The sequence below is a fragment of the Sapajus apella genome, unplaced genomic scaffold (assembly GCF_009761245.1).
Source record: "Sapajus apella isolate SASKATOON/1434 unplaced genomic scaffold, GSC_monkey_1.0 scaffold23, whole genome shotgun sequence".
NCBI lineage: Eukaryota > Metazoa > Chordata > Mammalia > Primates > Cebidae > Sapajus > Sapajus apella.
Genome location: NW_022436963.1, coordinates 3,171,809 through 3,198,796, shown reverse-complemented (window position 1 = coordinate 3,198,796; position 26,988 = coordinate 3,171,809). Strand labels below are relative to the sequence as shown.

Sequence of the window (26,988 nt, the reverse complement as noted above, 5' to 3'; positions counted from 1 at the left end):
CTTCACATGGGATCACAGTCTGCTCCCCTGCCCACCTCCTTTTCTCACTCATTCTCCCTCCCTTCCCTACCCTCCCCAGGCCAAGCTAAGTCACCCAGTAAGGCAGCTCTCTTGGGAGAGAATGTTCCCAAAGACAGAAATGGGATGTGCACTTCTACACTCAGATGGGCGAGCAAGCAAGCAGACAGCATAAGCAAGGCAGGAAGGAAAAGAGGCTGCACTGCCGCTCCATCCCTGTTTTGGTTCCCTGATTTCCCGCTATTGCTGCTCTGTTGGACTTTTTTCTTTTCTTTTTTTTTTTTTTGCCTCTTTTGTTAAACAGCAACAGAGCTCTGCCCTTATGGCTAACCACCCTCCTTTGTTCTCTTCCTTTTCCCTCCTGCCAAGTGTCCTTTTCTCAAAAAGTCCAAATTACTGCCTTCCAGCTTGGTGGGCAACCTGCTGGGGGCCCCGAATGAGGTGGGAAGGGGCTCCCCAGCTATTTCCCAGTGACCTCTATCACATCATCGTCCTTATCCTCATCATCATTGGAGCTGAACCCCACCTCAGCAACCTCATGAGAGTCAAATGGAGGCACCTGGGACCGAAGGAGGCCACCAGCTGGGTAGCCTGCATGTGGGGACATGTAGCCTGGATAGATAGACATGCCCCGCGAAAGGTTGCTGGGCAAGACAGGGGAAGGAAAAGGCGCAAACATCCTCGGCTCGGACAGGAGTGGCTGTGAGAATGGGAGTGAATAGCTGGGTAGTATCCCTGGCACAGAAGGGTTGAGCATGAAGGAGGGGTTGCTGGCAGTGACTGAGGTAGCCGTGGAAGAGGAACTGACGGGGCCTGCTGGCACCAGAGGGTCAGTAGTCACTGGAAACACCAGGCGGGCATCTGCCAGCAAATTGGACAGCTGGTAGTAGGAGGGGGTACTGCCCATAAACAGGGAGTTCTCCCCAGCCTGGGAGGTGAAGGGAGTGGTGAGGTTATGGTTTAAGGAGACGGGTGGCATGGCAAACCCGCCAGACACTGGATACCCATGTTCATACGGCTGCACGGGGGCTGGCAGATGACCCTTCCTGGACCGCCGGCGGGATGACTCCTGGGCAGCAGGTGGTGTGGCCAACTTTCGCTTGTGGCCCCTTAAGTCCAGCACTGGGTGCCTATCACCACAGGGCTGGCCAGTCACCAAGAGGGAACTATTGAGGCAATGACCCCCTAGTCGAGGCTCAGTTCCAAGAGCTGTCCCAGGAATAGCACTGCTATCCACAAGTTGGGCTGGTTGGCCAGGCAGGGCGGCACTGATGCTTGGGGAGCTCTGACGGGATTCCCGGGCAGCAGCCACATCTGCATACTGCTGAAGCTCACTGATGATCTCTGGGCTGTCGGGAGAGACGGGCCTGGCCAGCCCCTCAGGGTCAGGGGCTTTGGGTGATGAGGCACTGTGTCTGCCGTTGCTTGTGGACTCGCGAGAAGGTCCCTGGGAACCTGGGGACAAAATGTAGGTAACTGAGAACCAGAGTGGCCAGGGACAGAAGAAGGGTAGAGGAGAAAACTTCATTAAAAAAAAAATCCTGTCTTGTAGTCCCCAAAATTCTAATTGTTTGATGTCTAAACAACATCACCCAGTCAACCTTTTCCAGTCACAAAGAAAGAAATTCTTTGATCCCAGAAACAAGTCTATCCATCACAAGGCATATAACTTTTCTGTACCTCAGTTCCCCAAACTATAAAACTATACCAAAGTGAATCCTGGCTGGGCGCAGTGACTCACGCCGGTAATCCCAGCAATTTGGGAGGATGAGGTAGGCAGATCATGAGGTCAGGAGATCAAGACCATCTTGACCAACATGGTAAAACCCCATCTCTACTAAAAATACAAAAATTAGCTGGGCATGGTGGCACACGCCTGTAGTCCCAGCTACTCAGGAGGCTGAGGCAGGAGAATTGCTCGAACTCAGGGGACGGAGGCTGCAGTAAGCCGAGATCGCGCCACTGCACTCCAGCCTGTGTGACAGAGCGAAACTCCATCTCCCAAAAAAAAAAAAAAAAAAAAAATAGAATCCCCTCCCCCGCCAAAAAAAACCCCAAAGTAAATCCTGTGAGATAAGGGATATGAAACGCTAAGAGATTATTCTTAAAACTAGTCAGGCATTTTCTGGCAGTAAGAGACAGTGATCAGTGTGGGAGAAAAAGGAAAATAAAGCTAAAAAAACAGTTCATTCTGATTTAAAAAGAAAACAAAATCCATAGCTATGAAAGTCAACTGGGACAAATGGGAAATCTCAATTTTGGCCTGAATACTAGGTAATTTTATGGAATTGTTAGCACTTTTCTTTTAGTGTAATAATGATATTGTGGCTAAGAACAGAATATCTTTAATCTTAACAGATGCATGTTGAAATATTTAGAGATAAAATGACATGATGAAAAAGATGACATGATGTCTTCAACTTAGGAATGACTCATAATAGAAAGGGAGGAAGAGAAAGAAGGTTTCTAAAAACTAACAATCATTAAATCTAGGTGCAGAGTATAAGGGTGCTCATGGTGCTATTTTTCAACTTTTCTGTATGTATGAAAATTTAAAATTTCCACAATACAAAGCTGGGAACAAGGGCATTCTAGCCCTCTAACATTCTAGCTCAGGAGTGGGAGGATAATTGAGAACTACTCCCACTTAGGGGAACTTGGCAAGAGTTCTTAACATTGTTCATGTGCCACACATATACCCTTTGACCTGGCAATCCCACTTTAAGAAACATATCCTATTATAACCACCTTTGTGAAAAAGCACTGTCAGTGATGGTAGAGTACAATAATCATAATGTATGTTGACAGGGAACTAGTTGATACATTGTGTGTTATAGCTCATCCTGTGCAAACCTTCAGTGAAACATTTCTAGAAGAAGTGATAAGGAATAAGGTATTACTACTGGTAAGTGAAAAAAGAAGTGTGATATTTTATAGTATGTTAGCATTTGTTTTAAAAAGAAAAAGAAAATTGGCCGGGCACAGTGGCTCACACCTGTAATTCCAGCACTTTGGGAGGCCGAGGTGGGTGGATCACTTAAGGTCAGGAGTTTGAGATCAGCCTGGCCAACATGGTGAAACCCCATCTCTACTAAAAATACAAAAATTAGCTGGGCGTAGTGGCACGCACCTGTAATCCCAGCTAATCAGGAGGCTGAGGCAGGAGAATCATTTGAACCAAGGAGGCGGAGGTTGCAGTGAGCTGAGATTGCACCACTGGACTCCAGCCTGGGTGACAGAGCAAGATTTTGTCTCAAAAAAAAAAAAGAAAATGTATGCACATATTATATATATGCATTTGTGCATGTGTGGGCGTGTGCAAGCGCATGCGCGCACACACACACACACACACATACTCACTCTCTCTCTCTCTCTCTCTCTCTCTCTCTCTCTCTCATATGCACACACAATCCTGTACCATATAGAAAATATCTGAAAAAGGCCGGGCGCGGTGGCTCACGCCTGTAATCCCAGCACTTTGGGAGGCCGAGGCGGGTGGATCACGAGGTCAAGAGATCAAGACCATCCTGGTCAAAATGGTGAAACCCCGTCTCTACTAAAAAACTACAAAAAAATTAGCTGGGCATGGTGGCGCGTGCCTGTAATCCCAGCTACTCAGGAGGCTGAGGCAGGAGAATTGCCTGAACCCAGGAGGCGGAGGTTGCGGTGAGCCGAGATCGTGCCATTGCACCCCAGCCTGGGTAACAAGAGCGAAACTCCGACTCAAAAAAAAAAAAAAGAAAATATCTGAAAAACCAATGAGAACACCACCTCCAAGGAGGAGCAATGAATGGCTGCAACCATGATAGAGGAAAAACTTACTTTTCATTTTACCCCTTTTTGTACATTTTGAATGTGAACCATGTACATATTACCTATTCACAATACCTAACCAAAACAAAGAAAACAAATGTTGTTTGGAAAGTAAAAGCCATCATACCTGAGGCAGCCATTCGACCATCTTCAGGAACCTTTGGTTTGCCCGTTGCCCGGACGGCAAAGATCCGTCCATCACTGGTACGGATGTACGTCCCTAAGAACAGACATAAGTAAGACAGTTAGAAGCAGAAATGCAATACAGTCAACCCTGGGAAACTCCAGGCTACATGCCAGGGGCTTGTACACAGCTATACAATTAGGTAATATACCATCTCCCAAGAACCCTGAAATAAGGGGTGGGGTGACTGAGCTATGGACTCATAATTATTCATTTATTTCACAAACATCGGTTACATGACTACCATGTGCCAGGCACTGTTCTAGACACTAGAATGCACAAGGCAGAAAAAGGCCCTGTCTCATGGAGCTTAGTCTCTTGAGAGGGAGACAGACTTACACCAGAAAATATCAGGAAGGGTTAAATGCAATGGAGAAATAAATAAGGTGCTACAAAAGAGAAGAAGTTGGCATCCTATGTTCCCAGGTACTCTGTCCCAGGTCCTCCTCTTGATTTGGGAGGAAGGAGCCTTACTGCTTCAATATACTCTCTCCCCTAGTAGGAATAATCCAAGAAAGACCTGCATTCGCCGGGCGCGGTGGCTCACGCCTGTAATCCCAGCACTTTGGGAGGCCGAGGCGGGTGGATCACGAGGTCAAGAGATCGAGACCATCCTGGTCAACATGGTAAAACCCCATCTCTACTAAAACTACAAAAAAAAATTAGCTGGGCATGGTGGCGCGTGCCTGTAATCCCAGCTACTCAGGAGGCTGAGGCAGGAGAATTGCCTGAACCCAGGAGGCGGAGGTTGCGGTAAGCCGAGATCGCGCCATTGCACTCCAGCCTGGGTAACAAGAGTGAAACTCTGTCTCAAAAAAAAAATAAGACCTGCATTCTATTCCCACAAGGCACTAATCTACCTTCTCTTCAGCCTTGGATATGTCATTTGATCAACCCCCTCGAATGTCAGTGCTGCCTTTAGGCCAGGGGTTGGCAAACTTTTTTACAAGAACCAGATAGCTTTTATAAGGGCTTTGTAAGTCATATGGTCTCTGTTGTAACTCCTCAATTCTGCTGCTATAACACAAAAATAGGTAGATATGACTGTGCTCCAATAAATCTTTATGGACACTGAAATGCAAAATTCATATAATTTCATAGGTCACAAAATATTACTCTTTTGATTTTTTTTTCCCAACCAATTATAAATGTAAAACTCATTCTTATCTTGCAGGTATTATAACAGGTAGCAGGTTGGATTTGGCACATGGGACATAGAGTTTGCTAACCCCTGCTATACACTAGGAAGACAGCAGTAAAGGGAGCTGGGTTTAGACTAGGATGATTCCAGTAAGGAGGCTGGGAATGGTGTTCTCTGTGATTGTTTCATGGTACTTTTTCCCTAACCTCAAAGGTACTCTAACCCAATAGAGGCTAGGGCAAAGTCTCCTTACTGCATAAAAAACCTCAAAGAGCCTCACACAATGATGGGCCTTAAAGGCTAATATATAAAACAGGCTTGGTTAGATGTGGGTACAGAAAAGAGGTGGGAAAAACAAGCTTAGATTGTGTCTCAACACTGTTTAGCCCAGATTTTTTATTCCACCAACCTCATATCCCTCTGTAAGGAGGACAGAGGCAGATGTGAACTTTTAAAATTACCATATGCAAAAATTCTACCATGCAACCCATGAGTAATTCATCCACACAATATATTTCCTATCAGGGGACCCCCACCCTGCTTCAAGCAAGTGGGTAAAAAATATATGTAGGCTTATAACCCATTCCACCGCTCTTTCCCTCCAATTTTGGTCTCCTTGTATCTACTTGTCCCAAGATTCTCAAAAAAATGACAACAGGATACAGTAATGTAGGGACCCTAATTTCCTTCTTTTAAACCACTGACTAATATCCTATTGGGCTCAACCCAACTCCACTAAGCTCCTACAGATGCTATTTTCTAATTCAGTTCCCAAATGTGATATCCTAATGGGATGATTCCTATTCCCTGTCTAGCTTAAGCCATATACATTTATTCTTCTTCTCAGCTCAGCACTCTCAACCAAAGGCAGGGGGAAAGTCCTTGGTCAGGTTCTCACCTTTTGTCCCACGGATGATGTGGATGCTCTCACCAGCATTAATTCTTGCCTGTACATCTGTGGTGCTGTTGAGTCCAGGAATAACAATATCTAGGAAAAACACAGATCTTAAATTTAGATTAAACAGGGCCTGACTGAAGGAGAGGGGAAAAACTGCAAAGTCCCACATGTACCCCAGTTCTTCATTGGTTTCCCTACAGCCTCTCAGTGGGACGGAGATCCAGAACCAAGGAAGGTGAAGCAAGCAGGGTCTTTCACAATCATCTAAACAAAGAATGCTATGAAAACAGGAACCTTGTCAGAAATCTGAGCTGATCATCTTTGCAAGCAATTTCCCTTGATTTAATTAGAAATTCATAGTTTTTGGTGTGAAAAATGTTTTAGTTCAGATAGTTGTTTCTATGTCTTTTTTTCCTCCTCCCCAAACTATTTGCATATGTCTGCTCCACATTGCTTTAGGCTCCGAAAATGGCATCATCTTTTTCCTGGCTGGCATTATCCCACACCTGGGAAAGAGTATTTTCAGGAATTAGTAGATAATAGGATTACAAGGGGCTCTTTATTCCACTTGTTTCAAATTTTTTACTTAGAAAAATCAATTAAGACATTTTCATTAAAATTTATGTATTGGCCGGGTACAGCGGCTCACGCCTATAATCCCAGCATTTTGGGAGGCCAAGGTGGGCAGATTGCCTGAGGTCAGGAGTTCAAAACCACCCTGGGCAACATGGTAAAACCCCATCTGTACTAAAATACAAAAAAAAATTATTCAGGCATGGTGGCGCATGCCTGTAATCCCAGCTACTTGGGAGGCTGAGGCAGGATAATCACTTGAGCCACCCTAGGCAACATGGTGAAATCCCATCTCTACTAAAATACAAAATAATTAGCTAGGCATGGTGGTGCACTTCTGTAATCCTAGCTAGTTGGAAGGCTGAGGCGGGAGAATTGCTTGAGCCCCGGAGGCAGAAGTTGCAGTGAGCCAAGATGGTGCCACTGTACTCTTGCCTGAGCAAGACTCCATCTCCAAAAAAAAAAAAAAAATTAAATTTATATATTATAAATATTGCTAAATAACAAGATAAAAACAGGATCACAAAATGTTTTCCTTCCTAATCATACTGAATCACAGAACCAACTCCTGGAGTGGATGGGGTTCATATGCTCAATTTATATCAAACTCGAAAAGGAAGAGGCAAGAGACAATTCAGGTCTTCTAATTATGTGCAAAGGTTGACAGCTGACTATTATACTCAGATGGCTGTACAGTCAGGCAGGGCTCAGCATATTCACACCTCTGTAAGAACCTGAGACCAACCCTGAGTTCCAGTGACATTTCCACAATTTCTGCAGTGCTCAGAGTCTATACCACCCACCAAATCCAAGAAAACCTAGTTCTTTATTGTTATTCTTAAGATATTTCACTAGAATCCAAATTCCTCAAGACCAGCAACTGTTGTCTTCCCTATTTTTACCAACAGTGCCAAGATAGTAAGGCCAAAAATACAAAAGGTGTTTAATACATTATTTTCTAAATGAACAAAGTAATTTTAAAAGGGACAGCACCTCTGTAACAGAACCTAGGAGTTCCCACCTGTTGTGGTGACCACCTTCTGCACAAGGACTCCTGCACGCTGCAAGTAGTTGATTGGAAAGTTCATGGATGGATTTGTGCTGGAGGCAGAGCTTACACTGCCTCCCAGTGGGACATGCCGGGGCATCATAGGGATGGGGGTGGACTGTACAGGACGAACACTGGCCACAGGCTTTTCATCACCCTTCAAAGTTGGCTGCCTATAAGAGAAAGATAAGGACACTAAGAGAATTTGGCAGAACAACTCTTGCCTTTCTCCAAAGGCTACAGAGCCTCTCCAGACTGCCCCATTCTACACCATCAGTTGCTGCTCAGAGAAGGATCAGAAGAACTCACAGGGTCTGGTCGACTCAAAAGGAGACTAGAAGGCAGGACTTAGTTGCAGCAAAAGAGACAGAGGGAAAAAGTCTGTCCAAGTCTAAGGAGAATCAGATGTTGGTGGAATAATGCTTTCTGGAGATGGGAGACAATATTTGCTCCTCTAGAATCTGGACTACCTACATTAGGAGTTGGTCCCTGAAGGGAAGTCAGGAAGCTGTCAAGATGTAATAAGGTAGGAAAAGCTCTTCAGACCACAGCATATGCTAAGTTGAGACGGACAGAATTTTCCCCACTCACCCATGGAAAAGGGGGCCATGTAATGCCACAACTTTAACCTCTTTACTTTCTCCCAGAAAAAAATAGTCTGTCCCAACTTTAACCATCTTTACTTTCTCCCTGAAACCTTGAGTCTCAATAAGTAATACAGACACCTCTCTCTCTTCTGCATTACTTTTCACTGAGTTCCTCCTAGCTCCTGCCTGGCCCAACCTCCAAAGTGCCCCTCCAGTCATGATGACAACAAAAGCAGCAGCAGCCAAAGCACTGTGTACAAAAGATAGGCTCATACTGATTTAAGATTTTTGAAAAGTCCCTGTCTACAAGCTTTCTGAAGTCCAAATCTTTGGTCTCTGGGCCTGGGGGGGAGCAGGGCGGGGGACCCTTGGACTGGTATGTTCTTCCTTATCTGACTAAAGATTGGCATATAAAATAACATTTTTATACCACTCTGCTGTTGGAGCTGGTCTGCAAGACTCCTCGATCACATTGCTCTTAGGTTTTTAAGGGCCCCATTGAGCAGCCCTTGGTCCCTGTGGACCTCCAAGTTCCCAGATGGGCCCCAGACTTGTGCTGTCTGGCCTGTTTCCCCAATGTCTTCCTAGAATGGTTTGGCAGGAGTTAGAGGCCCTGGTCAGGTATCAGTGTGACAGAAACCCAGACCATGTCCCATACCCTGCAGGTGCTAAGACTAAGAATTTGGGTAGGAAGTGTTCCTGGCATGTACCCATGTGGATAAAAAACTCAGCAGGGAGGCAGAAGAATCGCTTGAACCCAGGAGGTGTAGGTTGCAGTGAGCCGAGATTGTGCCACTGCACTCCAGCCTGGCGACAGAGCAAGACTCCATCTCAAAAAAAAAAACAAAAAACCTTAGCAGGATCATGGTATAACTCATCAAATGCTATGAGAAGCTGGTGCCTCCATAGGGTCAGAGCTAAGCCAAAAACAAAGCTGACATCTCCTTAAAACCAGCCTGAGCTATTTGTCACATCTCTTCATGTGGCTTTTCTCTCACTAGGCTCAGGTTCAGTCTACTCCTGATGTTACACAGAAAAGCGCAAAAGAGAGAGAGGAAAAAAAAAAGGAGGGGTGGAGGAAAAAAGAAGAGACTATTCCCAAGCAATACTCTCTTCGGAAATGACAGAAATGAAGTCTGAAAGTTTTAAAAGAGAGTGACTTTCTCTTTTGAGTTTGGGTCCCACTATGTTGTCAAAGCTGGTCTCCAATTCCTGGACTCAAGCGATTCTCCCACCTCATCCTCCCAAGAGGCTGGGACTACAGGCATGTGCTACCATGTCTAGCAAAGCAGTGACTTCTACTTGAAAGCATCTTCAATTTGCTATTAAAAAAAAAAAAAAAAAAAAAAGCAACAAATGGCTGGGTGTGGTGGCTCATGCCTGCAATCCCAGCACTTTGGGAGGCTGAGGCGGGTGGATCACTGGAGTTCAGGAGACCAGCCTAGCCAATATAGTGAAACCCCATCCCTACTACAAATACAAAAAAATTGCCAGGCATTGTGGTGTGCACCTGTAATCCCAGCTACTTGGGAGGCTGAGGCAGGAGAATCACTTGAACCTGGGATGTGGAGGTTGCAGTGAGCCGGGATCGCACTGCACTCCAGCCTGGACGACAGAGACTCCATCCCCCACACCAAAAAAAAAAAAAAAAAAAAAAAAGGCAAGAAATCCACTCATTAAAAATCAGTGTCTCATCTAAAACTTTACATGAGACCAGTAGGCAGAACCTCATTTGGCCAGTTTTCTAAAACTTGCAAAATTTCATTTCCTCTAGAACCAAAATTTGTCAAGTTTTTTTGTTTGTTTTTAACATGAGGATCTTTTTTTTCCCCCTAAACATTGGGTACTCATGGAGAGGATCTTAATAAGAAAAAGAATTTTAGGCTGGGCACAGTGGCTTATGCCTGTAATGACAACATTTTGGGAGGCTGATATGGAAAGTTCACCTGAGCCCAGGATTTCAAGACCAGTCTGGGCAACGTAATAGACATGTCTACCAAAAAATATATATATATTTTTTTTAATTAGCCAGGCCTGGTGATGCACACCTGTAGTCCTAGCTACTCAGAAGGCTGAGTGGGGAGGATCACTTGAGCCCAGTAGGTCAAGGCTGCGGGGAGCTGTGATCATGCCACTGCACTCCAGCCTGGGCAACAGAGTGACACCCTGTCTCAAAAAAGAAAAAGAAAATTTAAATCTGTTCCCATCAAGGAAAATAATTATTTTTAATCAAGATAATCAAATAATTAAAAGTAGAAACTATTGAATCAGATAGCTGATCTGATCAGTAAGTGAAGGGTGAGAGCTGTGAGGCACTGTCTTAAAATTAAAAAAAAAGATTAAACCTAGATAATTGTTCTGTACTATCTTACAAGGAGCCTCTCTCTGCTTAGCAGTTGGCTTCTATTCTGTTAATATTCTGAACAAGTCTAGATGTTGTACTCAAAACAGAAATTTTTTTGTTCTGGATCATGACACAGCCACTCCATTTAAGAATGAAATCCCCTTAGGAGCAGCAGGATTCCCTGACTGTAATCCAAGAGAACAGAGTCTTCATTCTTGAACATCACTGCTAAGTGAAGCCTAGGACTAAGGTGCTAGGGGTAAGATGCACCTGTGTGGAATGGCTGGGCCTCTGTGTTTTGGGAAGCTTTATCCCCCACTCCTACCCAGGTGTCCAGAAGGACTCTCCTGGGTCACAAGGCTAGCAGCTCACTCTTCCAGCTAGGGCAGTCAAAAGCAGAACCATTTAAAACACCAGGGCTACTGAATTGCTTTCACACCCACCCTAGAGCAGAGCCTGTCAATTCACAGCAGCCAAGGAACAAGCTGTAGGCTCTGCCTTTGTTTAAAATATGAACAAGTTGAAAAGTATTTGTGCCCAGCCCAACAGCAAACCCTCCCCTTTCAGCGACTCACCAGTTTCTCTGGCTGAAGGCGGGGATGCTGGTCAGGCTCTGATCGCTGGCAGGGTAATACTGCGCATACGATGGGCGGGTATAGGGGACTGATGTGCGTTTGTCTTCCTCATAGCTTTTCTTTGCTGCTTTTTTCTCAGCCTTGGTCAGCTTGTGATCCTTTCGGTTGAGGAGCAATGACTCATGCTCGAAAGGCTCCTGGGGACACAGGAGGATGCTGATTTAGTTATGAATATGGCTGATGGATAATGAGCCTTACTTTAAAATTAAGAAAAGAGCTGGCTGTCTCCAGCACTAGTCAAGAGACTGCTCAGAAATACACAGGAGGGTTTATTGTCTTTCTGTCAAGAGTATAATTTATAACTCTAACCTAGTACCAGCTTTAGACATCTAAGCCTGCCTTCCCTATCAAAAGAATGCAAGAGTTCAGAGAATTAACAGACTACATTTTCGGAACTTTCCCCCTCTCTTTCTGCTAAGAAGACTCACACTAGCCAAATTATTACACATGGCTAACCTTAGCATTCCCAGGACCAGATTAGGAGGGGGTAAGTGGTTGGGGGCAGAGAGGGGCACTGAATGGGGCAAGAAAGAGAAGCCCTTCAGTCCAAGTCGCCTGCATGAAACATCACCTCAGATGAAGAAAACAAGCTTACAAGACAAGCCTCCCTTGACAAAGAGACTGCCATTCTGGGGACTGCATGCATAGCAAGTTCTTACCTTGGTGATGAGGTGAGGGTACTTCAGACAGGCCAGTTGCAGGACTGACTCCTTGATCCCCTTTATGTTCAAGGAAACTTGGGGAGCTGGCTCCTTCTCAACAAAGTGCAGTAAGTTTTCCACTTCCTTCCGGGTGAAGTTCAGCATTGGATTTAGATCATCCACCACCCGATCTAGAAGGATAAATTCATGGAGAAAGTCAGCACATGGCATTAAAAACTGTAAAGGTCAACAGACAGAAGTGGCATAACTGTCAATAATAATGAAAAGTCATCCCATATCTGAAAGTCAAAGACTAAGTCTGAGGTCCTGGTGATACTGGAAACATCATATAAGAGAAACTTGTATAATGAGCTTGGCTGTTATCATTAAACTCATGTTCAACTAGTTGAGGTCAATCACCTTTTAAACAATTACTTAATCAGAATGAGAGAGGAGGAAATGTCTTTCTATGATTCGAAGCCTGCCTTTGTTCACATATCCTGCTCCTCCTCTCCCACCCTTAAGACTAAAAGGATGGTAGCCTGTATAGATGTGCCTCTCTGAAGTCTGGAAGATGGCCCACCTGACATGCCCTGCTTGGAAATCTGACGGTCATAGATCTTCTTTTCAAGAGTGTAATCAGCCACAAGTCGATAGATGTAACAGGGCTTTTTCTGGCCATAACGGTATACCCGACATACTGCCTGGGCATCATGGCAAGGGTTCCAAGAAGCATCAAACACCACCACTCGGTTGGCACCAATCAGATTCACACCCAAGCATCCGGCCCTTTAAAAGACAAGCCAACAATCACAGAGCCTTTAATCTTAAAAAAGGTTTTCACATCAGTTTTGCCGTCTATGACTTCTACCCCAATATTACTCTGTCCTAAGCCCTAAGCACAACATACTCAAGGATTTTACTGTCCTGCTGATAAACAGTACATTCCTCAAGCACTGAAAATTGTGCCCTGAAATCGAACATGAAAGTGTCTACCAGCTCAGAAAAAAAACTCTCTCCTCTTCTCTGTAACAAGTAAGGCCTCCACATCCTGGCCTTGGAGTGATGTTCCCTGATGAGGAGAAACTTCTGCACACAGATGTTTCCACTATTTTTAGTGTAAAAGCTTAGGAGAATGACTGGCTCACACTGTCCCAAGGGTGTTATGATGGCAGAAGGCAGCACAGACTTCAAGCTGCTTGGCATGAGACAATGACATTAGCCTTTTACAGTTACCTTGCACTTTCTACTTTTTAAAGCACTTTCACATTCATCACATCATCTAAGCCTCAGAACAGTCCTGAGAGAAAAGCCAATTAAAACCCTTGGATTTTTTAATTCATGTTGTTTGCTTGTTTTTTTTTTTAAATGAGACAGGGTCTCACTCTGTCACTTAGGCTGGAGTGTAGTGGCTCGATCACAGCTGCCCTGCTAACCTAATTTCCTTCTGAAGTCCCCTCTCTGACCCCAAAAACAAGTTACAAACCAGACTGATCTCTTCTGATGGAACTTGAAGTTTTGGGGGACCAGCACAGGTGGCCAACTGCCTGAACAGACTCCTTTGACCTCCCGTCTCAGGATCCACTCACCTTGTAGAGAGAAGAAACAGCCAGGTGGTGAGGTTGCTGGGATCATTGAACTGATTAATGAGCCGCTCCCTCTCAAAGGCAGGGGTGCTACCATCTAGCCCTAGGAAGGAAGGAAAACCATAAGAAGTGGATATATTAGAGAAAGGATACACAGCAAAATCACTGGGCAAATGTGTTTTAAAGAGCAAAACAAACAAACACAACAGTGCTCAGATCCCACCCCTTGGATATATCACAGATCTACAGTGAGGCCCAAGCATCCATAATTTGAAAATATCCCCAGGTGATTCTCACATGCATCATGGATTATAAACTATATTTCTTCCCTTTAGTATCTTAAGTCAATTCTAAAGCCAAGGATCCTAGACTCTGGAGTGTATATTAATCACCTAGGGAATTTGTAAAATACTGGCTCAGGGTGACCTCTCTGCCTCAGCCCTGTGAGTCCTGGTGAGTGAAGAAGGACTAAGGGTTTTGTGTTTTGATATAGATGATGTTCCTCCACCAGGAATCTGCATTTTTAACAAGCTCCTGAGGCTAAGAACTTGCTATAAGGAGATATAAAGGAAATACATATGGAACAGTAGGATGGAACGCATAAATAAAAGGAGGAAACCTCAAAAGAGGGAGAAAAAATAGCCTTCAGGACCAGGCACGGTGGCTCATGCCTGTAGTCCCAGCACTTTGGGAGGCGGGTGGATCATGAGGTCAAGAGATTGAGACCACCCTGGCCGACAGGGTGAAACCTTGTCTCTACCAAAATACAAAAATTAGCTGGGTGTGGTGGTGCACACCTGTAGTCTCAGCTACTTAGGAGGCTGAGGCAGAAGAATCACTTGAACCCGGGAGGTGGAGGCTGCAGTGAGCTGAGATCCCGCCACTACACTCCAACCTGGTGACAGAGCGCAACTCCATCTCAAATAAAAAATAGTCTTCAGTTAAGCAGCAGCATAAACGGTGAGTCAGGGCAACACCTGTCATCTTGAGTGAAGGGCAAAACTAAGGGCATGAAATACCATATGGAAAACTGAATTACTACTGGTTGTAGGAAGCAATAGTTTAATTGCCTAGTACTGGGGTTCTATGTCAGGACCCCAACCTACCTTTCCAACCTGAGTGCCAACGTTTCCAAGCACAGCTCACCACTGATTCACAGGGCAAGCTCTAAGCCAGACCTTGTGTTGTGGGTCTTCTTGCTACTCCCTGAACCTCCAATTCTCTAAATCCTTCCATCAGGGCAGTGGTTCTCAATGAGGGTGATTTCTCCACACACCCACTCCCCACAGGACATTTGGCAGTGTCTGGAGATATTTTTGGTTGTCAAAACTGAGAGATACTATGCCATCTAGTGAGTAGAAACCAGGGATGCTACTAAATGTCCTACAATGTACAGGACAGCCCCTTAAACAACAAAGAATTATCTGGCCCAAATGTCAACAGTGCTGAGGTCTATATTTCTCAACTTTTTTTTCATTACCACCCCACTAAGGAATAATTTTTCCCCCAATGACACTATGTCCTCCATGAAATTTAATACCACAGATATACTGTATACCTGTTAATGTACATCTGTGACTTACACATTTTAAAAGTTAAGATTTCCATCCCCACCAAAAAACAAAAAAACAAAAAAAAAACACACACACAATGTTCATCCCCTTAAAGTATTATCTCCCCCACAGAGAATGCATAATCTAGGCTTGTGTTCACTCTGATCTTTCAGCCTGGAATAATCTTCAGACCACACTAGACCTGTATATTCAAATCCTCCCCATTTTTGAGAAGCCTTCCCCAATCATCCTCACCACAGTGATTCTATCCTCTTTGGAGCCCCAGTTAGAGCATTAAATTGTTCTTGAATTGTCACATCTCAGATGAAGAGAAGGCCTATGCCTTCTATTTCTCTATACTCTCCCATCTCTCTCAATCCTCCCAATCCCTAGTACTACAGTACCTTGTACACAACAACCAGTTCTTAGTATCCCCCTGCTCCTTGGCTAATCACAAATATTCCTATGCATTTGATGGAGTGGAGAAAGACAGAGAGAAGGAAAGGAAATCCTTAAGCAGACCTTGCTAAGGCTTCAAGAACAACGCAGCAATGAACTCACGGAAGTAGCTGACGTTTCGAACCCACTTCTGTGCTCCTTGCCCCTCGGCACCAGGTGGACAGGGTACTTCTCGTTTTCCAAGGAATTCCTCAATGAGAGCCAAGGTGGAAAGGCTCTGGCTAAAATGGAAAACATTTGATTCAGATGTCTCCACAATCAAGGGAACATTGTTCCCAATAGTTCCATACTCTTGTGCAACCTTCTGACAGTGAGAGCTCCCACAACCTACCACTGATAAGAGAAGATAAGAGTCAGCTGTTGGCTGGGTTTGGTGGGCAGATCATCTGAAGTCAGAATTTCAAGACGAGCCTGGCCAAAATGATGAAACCCCATTTCTACTAAAAATCCAAAAAAAAATTAGCCTGGCATAGTGGCATGTGCCTATAGTCCCAGCTATTCAAGAGGCTGAGACAGGAGAATCGCTTGAACCTGGGAGGTGGAGGATGCAGTGAGCCAAGATTGTGCCACTACACTCCAGCCTGGGCAACAAGAGCAAAACTCCATCTTCAAAAAAAAAAAAAAAGAGGTAACTTTGCCAAGAAGAACCAAGGGTATCCTTCCTAGCACATAATGGGAGCACAGTCATCCACATACTATTACCACCACACTGAAAAAATGCTCTCTTTGTTCTTCACTTCTACAATTCAAAATTTCTGGGGTTTAGCTCAATGCAAAGTAACAAATACCATTCGGCATTAAGCACTACCACTACATGAATATACATCAGATATGACTATGCGTTTTACTAGAGAGACAAAATCACTCAACTGCTTCCAAGATACGCAGAGAGCCAGTGTCCTTAGAAGTGATCCATAAAATCGGCTGGGCGCAATAGCTCACACCTATAATCCCAGCACTTTGGGAGGCAGGCAGATCAGGAGTTCGAGATCAGCCCGACCAACATGGTGAAACCCCATCTCTACTAAAAATACAAAAATTAGCCAGGTGTGGTGGCACACACCTGTAATCTCAGCTACTCAGGAGGCTGAGGCAGGAAAATCGCTTGAACCCAGGAGGCAGAGGTTGCAGTGAGCTGAGATCCCACCACTGCACTGCAGCCTGGGCAACAGAGCGAGACTCTGTCTCAACAAAACAAAATAAAACAAAAAGAAGTAATCTACAAAATCAACAGTAGGCTCTCCCCAAGCCAGAATCACTGCTGTCCTCTCAAAGTGTGTCACATGTGGAAGCCCTCGCTCTGAGGTTCCTGAGCCAGCCTTCTGCCACTTGGCTCTTCTTGGAGCATAATCTGGTCAGAATAAAGGAGGAGGAGCAATCAACTTTGTTTTCCTGGGAAGTCAAACCTTAACGAGACTCAAAGCTCTAGCCAGACTGAGAATGTAACTCTGGAGCAAACCACATCACTTATTTGGTCTTATGGACGAAGCTTAAAACTAAAATAAAAGGTTGGGGAGGGACAGAAGCAGATTAGACCAAGGGTCAGCAAACATTTTCTGTAAAAGGACGGACAGCAAATATTTTAGGCTTTCTTGACCACGTAGAGTCTCTGGTGCATATTCTCTGTATGTTTTTTATAAGCCTTTAAAAATGTAAAAACTGGCCGGGCACAGTGGCTCATGCCTGTAATCTCAGCACTTTGGAAGGCCAAGGAGGGCAGATCACCTGGAGTCGAGAGTTCAAGACCAGCCTGACCAACAGAGAAAAACCCCTTATCTACTAAAAATGCAAAATTAGCCAGGCATGGTGACTCGTGCCTGTGGTCCCAGCTACTCAAGAGGCTGAGGCAGGAGAATTGCTTGAACTTGGGAGGCAGAGGTTGTGGTGAGTCAAGATCATGCCACTGCACTCCAGCCTGGACAACAGCAGCAAAACTCTGTCTCAAAATAATAATACAACAAAATAAAAATGTAAAAACTATTCTTAGCTCTCTAAGTGAAGAAAAACAGGCCAGAGTTTGAAGGATTTAACTCCAATGCTAACCTAGGGTTCTAAATTGTTCTCTGTGGAGAAATCAAAGTGGGCAATGAAAGGAACTCCAAAGACAGACCTAACATGAAAGAAGGTCCTCACAATAAGCACTTGGCAGGGGCTGGCGGGCCTTAATTGGTCTTGTTTTGTGGTGGTTTTGTCATTCTTTATCATAGACACACAGAATCAGCTGGAAGTTTCTCATCCTACCTAAACACAAGGATCTTGTCCCCAAGCTTCACACTTTCCTCAATCAGGTGGAAAAGCAGTACCATCTTGGGAGAGTTTTCTAAGACTCCAGTCTGGTAATTTGTCAGAAGGTCCTTGGCCTGCAAGAGAAAAACAAAGCAGCTTGGAGCAGGTCCAAGGCCAGATCACTAGAAATAAAATTCTTCTATTCCAAGGCAGCAGCTCACTGGCTACCTTTATAATTACATACAGAGACCCTAGCTGTGCATCCCTACCCTCTCCCCAGGCACGGCTTGTACCATCCCCTCTTCAGTAGTTTATGGTTCCTGAAGGATCTGTTTGACTCACCCATTCATATGTGACGATGTTGTTGCCTCGCTCCTGGAAAGGGTTGAAGCCAACACCCTGTAGAAACTTGCTATTTGTTGCCTCTCCCATTGAGGAAGCCAAGGTGCTATCCTCTCCCTTGCCTTTTGTTCCCTGTGGTGGACAGCGGGCACTGGTCCCTGCAGAGCCAAGCTCTTCCACGTCTAGGTCCTGCTCATTGGCCAAGCTCTCCTTCTGAAGGGCTTCATACAGCACATCAGGGTGATTCCAGATCTGAGGTTCAAGGAAAGGGAGAGGAGCCACAGGACAAAAAATACTCCAAGGGTGTCCCAGGGAATCTGGAAACACACACTTGCTCAAATACACACCTCCCACAGCACACACTGTCACATCAAAAATTAGTCAGAGCCCTTCACAGCCAATGAGCCTGCATATTTGCTTTGATTACCAGTTCTGATCACCATGACACATGAGTGGGATCATTCATACCAGGAGCCAGACCAGTAAGTATGTTTGCTACATAATCAAAAAAGCTGTCACAAGCCTTTTTGACATTCTTATTCAAATAAGAGCAAGAATGTTCCAGTTTCACAGTGTGGTTACAATGTGCTACTGTATAAAACTATAGACAAAATGTATCTGACTTATAGCAAACCAATCACATATCATTTCAGGGAGTATTCCTAGCAAGAGTTGAGAACTCCCAGGAGAAGAGAGGAAAGGAAAAGGAAGGATGCAGTGATATCGAAGCATCATCACAGACCTCATTTGCCTTAGTTTCCTGGTCCTGATCCAGGACTTTGGCTACAAAAGAAATATTTGGAAACCCTCCTGTCCCCAGACACATAACCTTCTGCTGACTTTTTAAAGAAGTGGTCAATTAAGAATAATACCTAATAGGTCTGCTGAAGAGTAGCCAGGAGTAGAGGTATAAAGTCAATGAAACAGGCAATTGTGTGTACAAATCCCAACAAAAGAATGAGAGGTCTCATTCTGATTAAGTATGGAATCCAATGGAAGGCACCCCTAATAACTTGTCTAAGCTATATATCTCTTTGATTCTGATTATGCTAGCAGTCAAAAATGATGCCCTACAATATTCTTCCATCAACCCCCTTTTCTAAGTGAAAAAAATCAGTGATAAAGGAAGTGATTTTTCAAATTTGGTATAACAAGTTATTCAGCTGCGGTGCACACTGCAGGAAGCATCAGTTATATTACACTGTGTGAATGGCACCTCTAGGAGTTGTGTGGTACACCACCAGCACCTCTCTCCTTGGAGACCCTAAACCTCCAGTGCAGTGAACTGAGGTGGCCCCCTCTCACTTTAGTCTTCCTTTATTGAAGACTCTCAGTAGGAGTAACTCACTTGGGACCATGTGTATCCTTAATCCCCATCTCAATCTTCCCTGAAGCCCCAATGCACCTTGCAACACACGCAGAAAGCCTTAAGGGGGTTCAGCCCCAGCCAGCCACTGGTACCACAGTCCCGAAAGCGATCCATGAACTGTGTGTACAAATCTCGCTGGATCTTCGAGAGCCGCACAAGGATCACATTTTCTTCCTTGGCAGGGAGATGAATCTTCAGCACAGTGTGGCCTCTCCTATGGAGGCAAACACATCAGAAGTGGCAAGGTAGTGTGGCCAGGAGGGGTCAGCACAAAATAAAAACAGAGCCCTTTGCACTCCTGCCACAGCTCCCTCTTGAGGATCTCAACATGCACTGCAGCCGTGCAACAATGCAGCGAGGTTCAACCACCACCAAGAAGAAATTCACCTAAAGGATGAACACTAACACTAAGAGGCAGAATGACCTGTCCCAGGTCATGTCTGACTGCATGAAAAAGACAGGGGAACTTTAGGTTCTTACTCGAATTTGGGCTGCCTCTCTGAGCTTTCGTAACATATGCCATCTCAAGAAGGGAAAATGAGGGGACTGCTTTAGACTAGCATAAGGCATACCTACTGAGATACCAAAACTGGTAAGGCCATACCCCCAGAACCATTTCTAGTCTTCCACCCAAGTCAGCAGAATGGTAGCTTTTTTTTGCTTCTCTCAGCAAGTAAGACAGGTATCTCCAAGACCTTTAAAGACAACTTTTGAGAGAAGTGCTTCTCGGCCAAACTTTCAGATAACTGAAACAGTGGATATGCACCATTTGCCAGCTTGTCACAGGAAGCAAAGTTTTACTACTGCCCCTAGGAAGGGGCCCTCCTACTCCAATACCCCATCCTGTATAACAAGCTTGGCATGCCTTTGGCAACAGGGCCCACCGAAAATTCAGGAAGCAGGACCCTGAGGATGGCTCACCTCTGCACAAAGCCCTCCAGAAGACTGTGCAAGACATGGCTTCGGTACCGCATGAGGCGCACGTCCTGAGGCGTGCTGTCAATACACTGCCCATTCAGGATAGGGCGTTCAAACATGTTGCTGAACTCCTGCCGAGTGCCAAGGAAGTCTGGGCGCACAAAGTCCACCATGCACCAGTACTCAATGAGGTTGTTCTGCAGAGGGTACCCAGTCAGCACCACCCGGCGGCGAGAGCGGATATTCTTCAGAGCCTGTGAGGTGCTGGCCTGGCAGTTTTTGATGCGGTGTCCCTCATCACAGATTACTACATCTGGGCCAGGGCGGCATAAAGCCTTCTCAAACTCTAGGAAGAGAAGAGGATCCAGAGTCAGAAGGTGACAGGGCCTGCTCTTAGTCAATAATATGAGAAGTAGGGGTGCACCCTGGAGGAGACAGAAGAAATGAAGGAAGCAGGAAAGCAAGAGTCAGCCCCCCTTGGTGAGAGGGAGCCAGCCATTCAAGCTCCTGCACACTTGGTATGACACTAATCTGGCTGTTGACTCTTGCAATAAATATCCCTTTCCCCCATTCCTTTCCTTATTTTATTTTTCTTTATGTTAAAAGTACAACTGACTTGCATTCCTAGGGCTTAGACCAACTGGGCAGCAGAGAGAGGGACCTTTCAGAGTGCCAGCCTAGGATTAAAAATGCATCTGGATGAGACCAATGGGAATAGTCCAGACACTTTAGTAGGCTCTCACCATTGCCAGCATCTTGACTCCATCTGAGGGCTGGCTGGTAGGAGCTAGCTAAAGGACAGGATCTTCCCGCAGTTATTCTCCAGTCATTGCTAAATGGCAAATTCATCCCAGTTCTACCATAGAAGCAAACCTAGAACGAACATAATCTCATAGATGAAGAGACTTATAAAATGAAATTGCCGCTGAACCCTTAAAAACTTTCTTCCCCAAATAAGCAAAGGCCCCTGAGAAGATGGAGTAGAATTAGAACTATGAGAGGAAGGAATGGTTTTCACTAAAAGAAACCGGGATAAATTCTTTTTTATAAATTCACAAACAATAGTATTACTACTTTGTCTTTATATTAGTGATTTAAACACTTTATATTTTCTCAATGCTTTCTCAGAACATCTCTAGAAAGTGGTAAAGGAAATGGTTACTCTTCTAACTGTTCTGTGAGAGAAACGGACAGATGAACAGAGGAATCTCCCCCAAGCCAGTGTGTGGCCTGGCCTGGCCTAACTAGAACTGCATGGATTGCAGAGAAAGCAGTACCTTCTACGAGCCATCGGAAGTTATTCTACTGATCTTGGGAACCAGGATTTTTGGTTCATGATAACAATTCACATCAATAATGCACTTTACATCTGACTAGGTGCTATCAGCAGACACAACTACTTTTTTCCTGAAACATCACCAAGAGTATTCCTAGGATAGGCTACCCACCTCTCCGAAACTCCTGCTGCCGATCTTCCTCATCCAGATCAATGATGACTGGGTGAGAACGTTTCTTGGTTTTCTTCGGTCTACCTGTGGCAAATGATTTCTTCAGAGTGAGAAGTCTGTACATTTCATACCCCATCAGCAGCACCCCACCCTCTGACACCCAATCAGCCATCACTTTAGCACGAGATGCCATCGTCCTGTAAGATAAACAGAGAAAATTGTGTGAGCTGTGAATTTTATCTCAAGAATTATTGTTTCTGCTGCTCCCCAAAAAGAATTGCTCACTATCAAAGCTGTGTTGATGTACATTCAGAACTTATTACCAAGGATTTCATGTGGCAGCAAGCACAGGGCTGGCCTACTGCCCAAGGACCTCCCATCATCCCCAGAAACTAACTGCACTGAGGATGAACTGGATCATTGATGGTGATTAAACAGCAAGAAACATAGCAATTCAACTACATAAGGCGAGAGAAAATGACAACCCCCTCGGATATTCAGGAATGACTACAATTCAACATTTGAAAGAGCATTTTAATCCCATGATAAATACAAGGTGACAGAAGGAAGGGCAACATTCTGCAGTTCACTTGCCTGGGGTCAAGTGAATAAAGAGCTACAAACAGTAAAGAGGAAACAGCAGAACAGACCAGATGACCCTCAGTGCAGTCACTCCACTTCCACTCCACTGAGCCCTCACTGTATTTCACTGACTGCACGTGGACTAAAAATCCTGAAATCTAAGAAAGCAGAGTAGGTGATCAACCACCTGTGAGGTCAACTCCTCATTTTTATGTGTGCGTCCAAACATCACAAAAGGCATCCTTTGCAGAAAATTCAGAAAGGCTACTTTCTCAATTATCTACACCAATGAGAGGAAAGGTTAGCATGTAGAGCTGGCTTGTTTGATCAAGAAATAGCTTTAGACTTTTGGAAATCAGGTTGACTTTATGGCATACATATACAAATAATTTTATTTAAATCTTAAACACAGCAAGGCTTGCACCTTTCAAAGCTTTGGGAGTTGCACCATTAAAGGTCAAATGCAGACCAGTGCTTAAAAGAAGAGACTGGCTGGGCATGGTGGTGCACCCCTGTAATCCCAGCACTTTAGGAGGCCGAGGTAGGCGAATCACGATGTCAGGAATTCGAGACCAGCCTGGCCAACATGGAGAATTTTTATATTTTTAGTAGCCTGTCACTACTAAAAACATAAAAATTATCCAGGAATGATGGCGACTGCCTGTAATCCCAGCTACTTGGGAGGCTGAGGTGGGAGAATTGCTTGAACCCAGGAGGCAGAGGTTGCAGTGAGCCAAGATTGTACCACTGCGCTCCAGCCTGGGCGACAGAGCAAGACTTCATCACTAAAAAGAAATTGATAATTAGGCTTTTAAAAAAAGTGAAATGTAATAAATAAAAAATTAGACAGTGGAGGCTGGGTGCAGTGGCTTATGCCTGTAATCCCAGCACTTTGGGAGGCTGAGGCAGGTGGATCACCTGAGGTCAGGAGTTCGAGACCAGCCTGGCCAACAGGCAGAAACCCTGTCACTATTAAAAATATAAAAATCAGCTCAGTGTGGTGGTGGATGCCTGTAATAGCAGCTACTCGGGAGGCTGAGGCAGGAGAACTGCTTGAACCGGGGAGGCAGAGGTTGCAGTGAGCTGAGATCATAACACTACACTCCAGCCTGGGCAACAGAGTGAGACTTCGCCTCCAAAAAAAAGAAAAAAAATATACAGTGGAAAGATCCATTTTTTCATATTGAATTTTACTACTATAGGCATGTGAAATACAACTATGCCCACTTATTTTTCAAGATATAAAAGCCTCCTGTGCATTGGAACCGAATCATTTTCTGCGTTACCAGAAAAAAAATAAAAAGCTTCCTGACTGGGCATGGTGGCTCACACCTGTAATCCCAGCACTTTGGGAGGCTGAAGTGGGCGGATCACTTGAGGTCTGGAGTTCAAGATCTGCCTGACAAACATGAAGAAACACTGTCTCTACTAAAAATACAAAAGTAGCTGGGCATGGTGACGCATGCCTATAGTCCCAACTACTCAGGAGGCTGAGGCAGGAGAACTGCTTGAACCCAGGGGGCAGAGGTTGCAGTGAGTCAAGATCACGCCATTGCGCTCCAGCGTGGGCAACAAGAGCAAAACTCTGTCTCAAAAAAGAAAAAAAAAAAGCCTCCTAAAGCAGAACACAAGAAATTTATCAAGCTACTTAACTCTGGCTTACCTGAAAAGCTTGGTAGAAAAAAAAATGAGTAGCAAGAACAAAGAAAGTGACACATCAAGAAACCAAAATGAATGTGGGCACACAGGCTACATACTCAAATAGAGTGCCTTAACATCAGATCCCAGGCAGAAGTCTAAAAGGAAAGGGGCAGAGAGGAAAGGGAAGGCCACCTACTTGTGCTCATCATTCAAGATGTGAACTTTAAAGAACCGAGGCTGGACTTCTTCAGGCTTGTTGTCAGCTGGAAGGGCTTCAGGAGGTGGAAGCCACATGTTGAACTCTGCCAGCCAATTCTGAAGAGTATTAACCTATTAGAAAGCCAAGTCCAAAAAGAGTTTCATTGGAACAAACTCAGAGCTAAACTCATCAAGCTTTTTAGTGCCCAGTAAAGGCATCAACCCAGAGCTCTTCAGGAGTGACTTAGTGGAGCCTTTCCAAAAACTCTTACCGGCACAATGGCAAGGACTGTTTTGGCTGGCGTGTGGCGGAAGAGGACGTCGATAAAAGAGATCACTTGCAAAGTTTTCCCCAGACCCATGCTGTGGGCCAGAATACAGCCAAAGCCACTGCTAGTCTTAAACCTCTCCAGGGACTCCACTAGATTATCGTAAAGGAACCGGATCCCACCAATCTGACAAGGGACAAAGACAAATGTCAGAGGGACTCGCAAAGATGAGGGCTCCAGTTTTCACTCACTTTGAAATTAGTAAGAATTAGGTAAATAAAAAGGCATTATAATAGACAGCAGGTGTGGATGGCCATAATAGTTTCCCTGTACCTTGACTGGTCTATTTACTGGTGACAGTCCTCTTGGAGAAAACACAGAAAAGCTTTCACTAGTACAGTATAATGCCCCATGTAATGCATGAATTGGTAGTGTCAAATTCCTGACAGGATCTTACAGTCAGCCTGGCTTTCTTCAGCCTTGGGAAGCTCACCCTCTTAAGGCAGCGCATTCCATAGGAGTAGTTTTGTTGTTGTTGTTGTTGTTGTTGTTTTGTTTTTTTGAGATGGAGTCTCGCTCTCTCACCCAGGCTGGTGACAGAGCAGTGGTGCTATGGCTCACTGCAACCTCCACCTTCTGAGTTCAGGCGATTCTCCTGCCTCAGCCTCCAGAGTAACTGGGACTATAGGCATGCGCCACCATGCCCGGCTAATTTTTGTATTTTCAGTGGAGACAGGGTTTCACCATTTTGGCCAGACTGGTCTTGAACTCCTGACCTCAGGTGATCTGCCTGCCTTGGTCTCCCAAAGTGCTAGGATTACAGGCGTGAGCCACTGTACCCAGCCACATAGGAGCAGTCCTTATTGTTAGGGGTTCTTAGGCCTAGGAGTTCAAGATCAGCTTGGGCAACATGGTGAAACCTCATCTCTATAAAAAAAAAAGTACAAAAAATTAGCTGGGTGTGGTGGTGTGGTGGTATAGGCCTATAGTCCCAGCTACCTGGAAGGCTGAGGTGGGAGGATCGCTTGAGCCAGGGAAGTCAAGGCTGCAATGAGCAGACATCATGCCACTGTACTCCAGCATGAGCAACAGAACAAGAACCTGTCTCAGAAAAAACAAAAAAAAAAAAAGCGTTCTTAAGCTGAGTCAATGTCTGTCTTCATGGAACTTTTACTCACTTATCCTGGCTCCAGGCTCTGGATCAACACAAACTACCCTGCTCCCTCCTATCAGAAAGTCCCTCCATCTTCTGACTCTCACATCTCTTCTAGATCCAGACCTTCCTAATCAAACTGCTGCTTTCCAGAGAGCACCTCAGTCATGGAATCCCACAGAAAGAGACTCAAATTATTAGGTCAAGAGACTCAGTGCTTTCTATGGGGTAGGGCAAACCTAAGGCTTGTTTCTTCCCTTTCCCCATCCCTTCCTATTCATCAGGTATCCCAGAGCATCAACTGCTAGAAGGAACTATGAGGTCTTTCCAATAGCTGAACAAGCTGCTCTTGGTACCAAACAAGTATTTCATGGGCTATGACACTAATAACCACCAACAGGTAATGTTCACAGCAAGGAAACAGAAAGGAAGAAGAGAAAAGAATCAAGGTTTGCTGTACCTGATGAGGTTTCACAGCCCGTGCCAACTGTGGGGCAAGGAAGACATTTTCCTCCTCTGGAGGGTGGTTTAAGTTGACAAGGACCCGCCCAAGGGTGTCACGCTGGTTTAAGACATCATTGACGTGGGTGCCACCCTTCTCTTCTTCCTCATCCTCTTCACTGACAGACTCACTGCTGTCTACAATGTGCAGAGTGTCCTCCTCTCCAGAGCTCAGTTCAATCACCTCTGAGACAGCAAAACAAAAGTAAAACCAAATATCTAGGGAGTAAAGATAATTAACTGCACCCGGTCAGATGAGAAGACTATAGAAGCTTAAAGTCAGAACTTGTCATCACTTATTAAAATTTTGATTTTTACTATTTCTCTCTTCCAGCTTCAAGTTGAGACAAGCAAAAAACTTATATTTATCAAGGAGAAACAGGGAAATTTGTCAAAGCCACACCCCAAACTGAATGAGGAAGGACTGGACTCTTCAAAGTACAGCCAATCTCAGGATGAACACCAGGTCAGGAAAAAGGGAGGTACCTCTGGCTTGATCTTACCATCTCGACTGCTTTTTTCATCCTCACTGCCGCTGCTACTGTCCAAACAAATGACTTCCTGGGCCAAGACCCGAGGAGGCAGTTGGTGACCATCACTTGCTCGTAAAGCAATTTCCTCTAGAAATGCAAAATGAAAGAGAATGACATCAAGACCACATTTAGCTCTAATATTTTTCCCAAAACAATTTACCGCCCCTTTTCTCTTCTAGCTCTCATGGGGAGTATCCACTGAGAAGAGAAGCAGAGCGCATTCTCAGAAACCTCAGCCCTCCTTCCAAATTCCCTTTCTCTACTGGTTTTTACTTCCTGCTATTCACCTGACCACTAGAAAGGGTCCCAATCACTTGGCAAGTTAAAA

General features: G+C 44.8%; 1 protein-coding gene across 5 annotated transcripts in view; it reads right to left on the bottom strand.

Annotated features, from left to right (window-relative positions):
• Positions 1–283: 283 nt before the first annotated feature.
• The window catches only part of RAD54L2 (RAD54 like 2), a 112,533-nt gene continuing 85,828 nt past the window's right edge, over positions 284–26,988 (bottom strand). For 4 of the 5 annotated variants that reach the window (XM_032290022.1, XM_032290021.1, XM_032290023.1 and 1 more), the window contains 18 exons: positions 26,631–26,747; positions 26,087–26,313; positions 24,477–24,659; positions 24,203–24,336; positions 21,784–21,980; positions 20,339–20,681; positions 19,454–19,631; positions 18,049–18,300; positions 17,722–17,840; positions 15,583–15,701; positions 13,472–13,571; positions 12,466–12,671; positions 11,901–12,073; positions 11,182–11,378; positions 7,649–7,848; positions 6,055–6,144; positions 3,959–4,051; positions 291–1,473 (listed from right to left, as the gene is read on the bottom strand). In XM_032290022.1, the coding sequence (XP_032145913.1) occupies positions 479–1,473; positions 3,959–4,051; positions 6,055–6,144; positions 7,649–7,848; positions 11,182–11,378; positions 11,901–12,073; positions 12,466–12,671; positions 13,472–13,571; positions 15,583–15,701; positions 17,722–17,840; positions 18,049–18,300; positions 19,454–19,631; positions 20,339–20,681; positions 21,784–21,980; positions 24,203–24,336; positions 24,477–24,659; positions 26,087–26,313; positions 26,631–26,747 (3,923 nt within the window). In that variant the 3' untranslated portion in view covers positions 291–478. Of the gene's footprint in view, positions 1,474–3,958; positions 4,052–6,054; positions 6,145–7,648; positions 7,849–11,181; positions 11,379–11,900; positions 12,074–12,465; positions 12,672–13,471; positions 13,572–15,582; positions 15,702–17,721; positions 17,841–18,048; positions 18,301–19,453; positions 19,632–20,338; positions 20,682–21,783; positions 21,981–24,202; positions 24,337–24,476; positions 24,660–26,086; positions 26,314–26,630; positions 26,748–26,988 lie in introns of all 5 variants that reach the window. The other variant, XM_032290020.1, reaches the window with a different exon arrangement.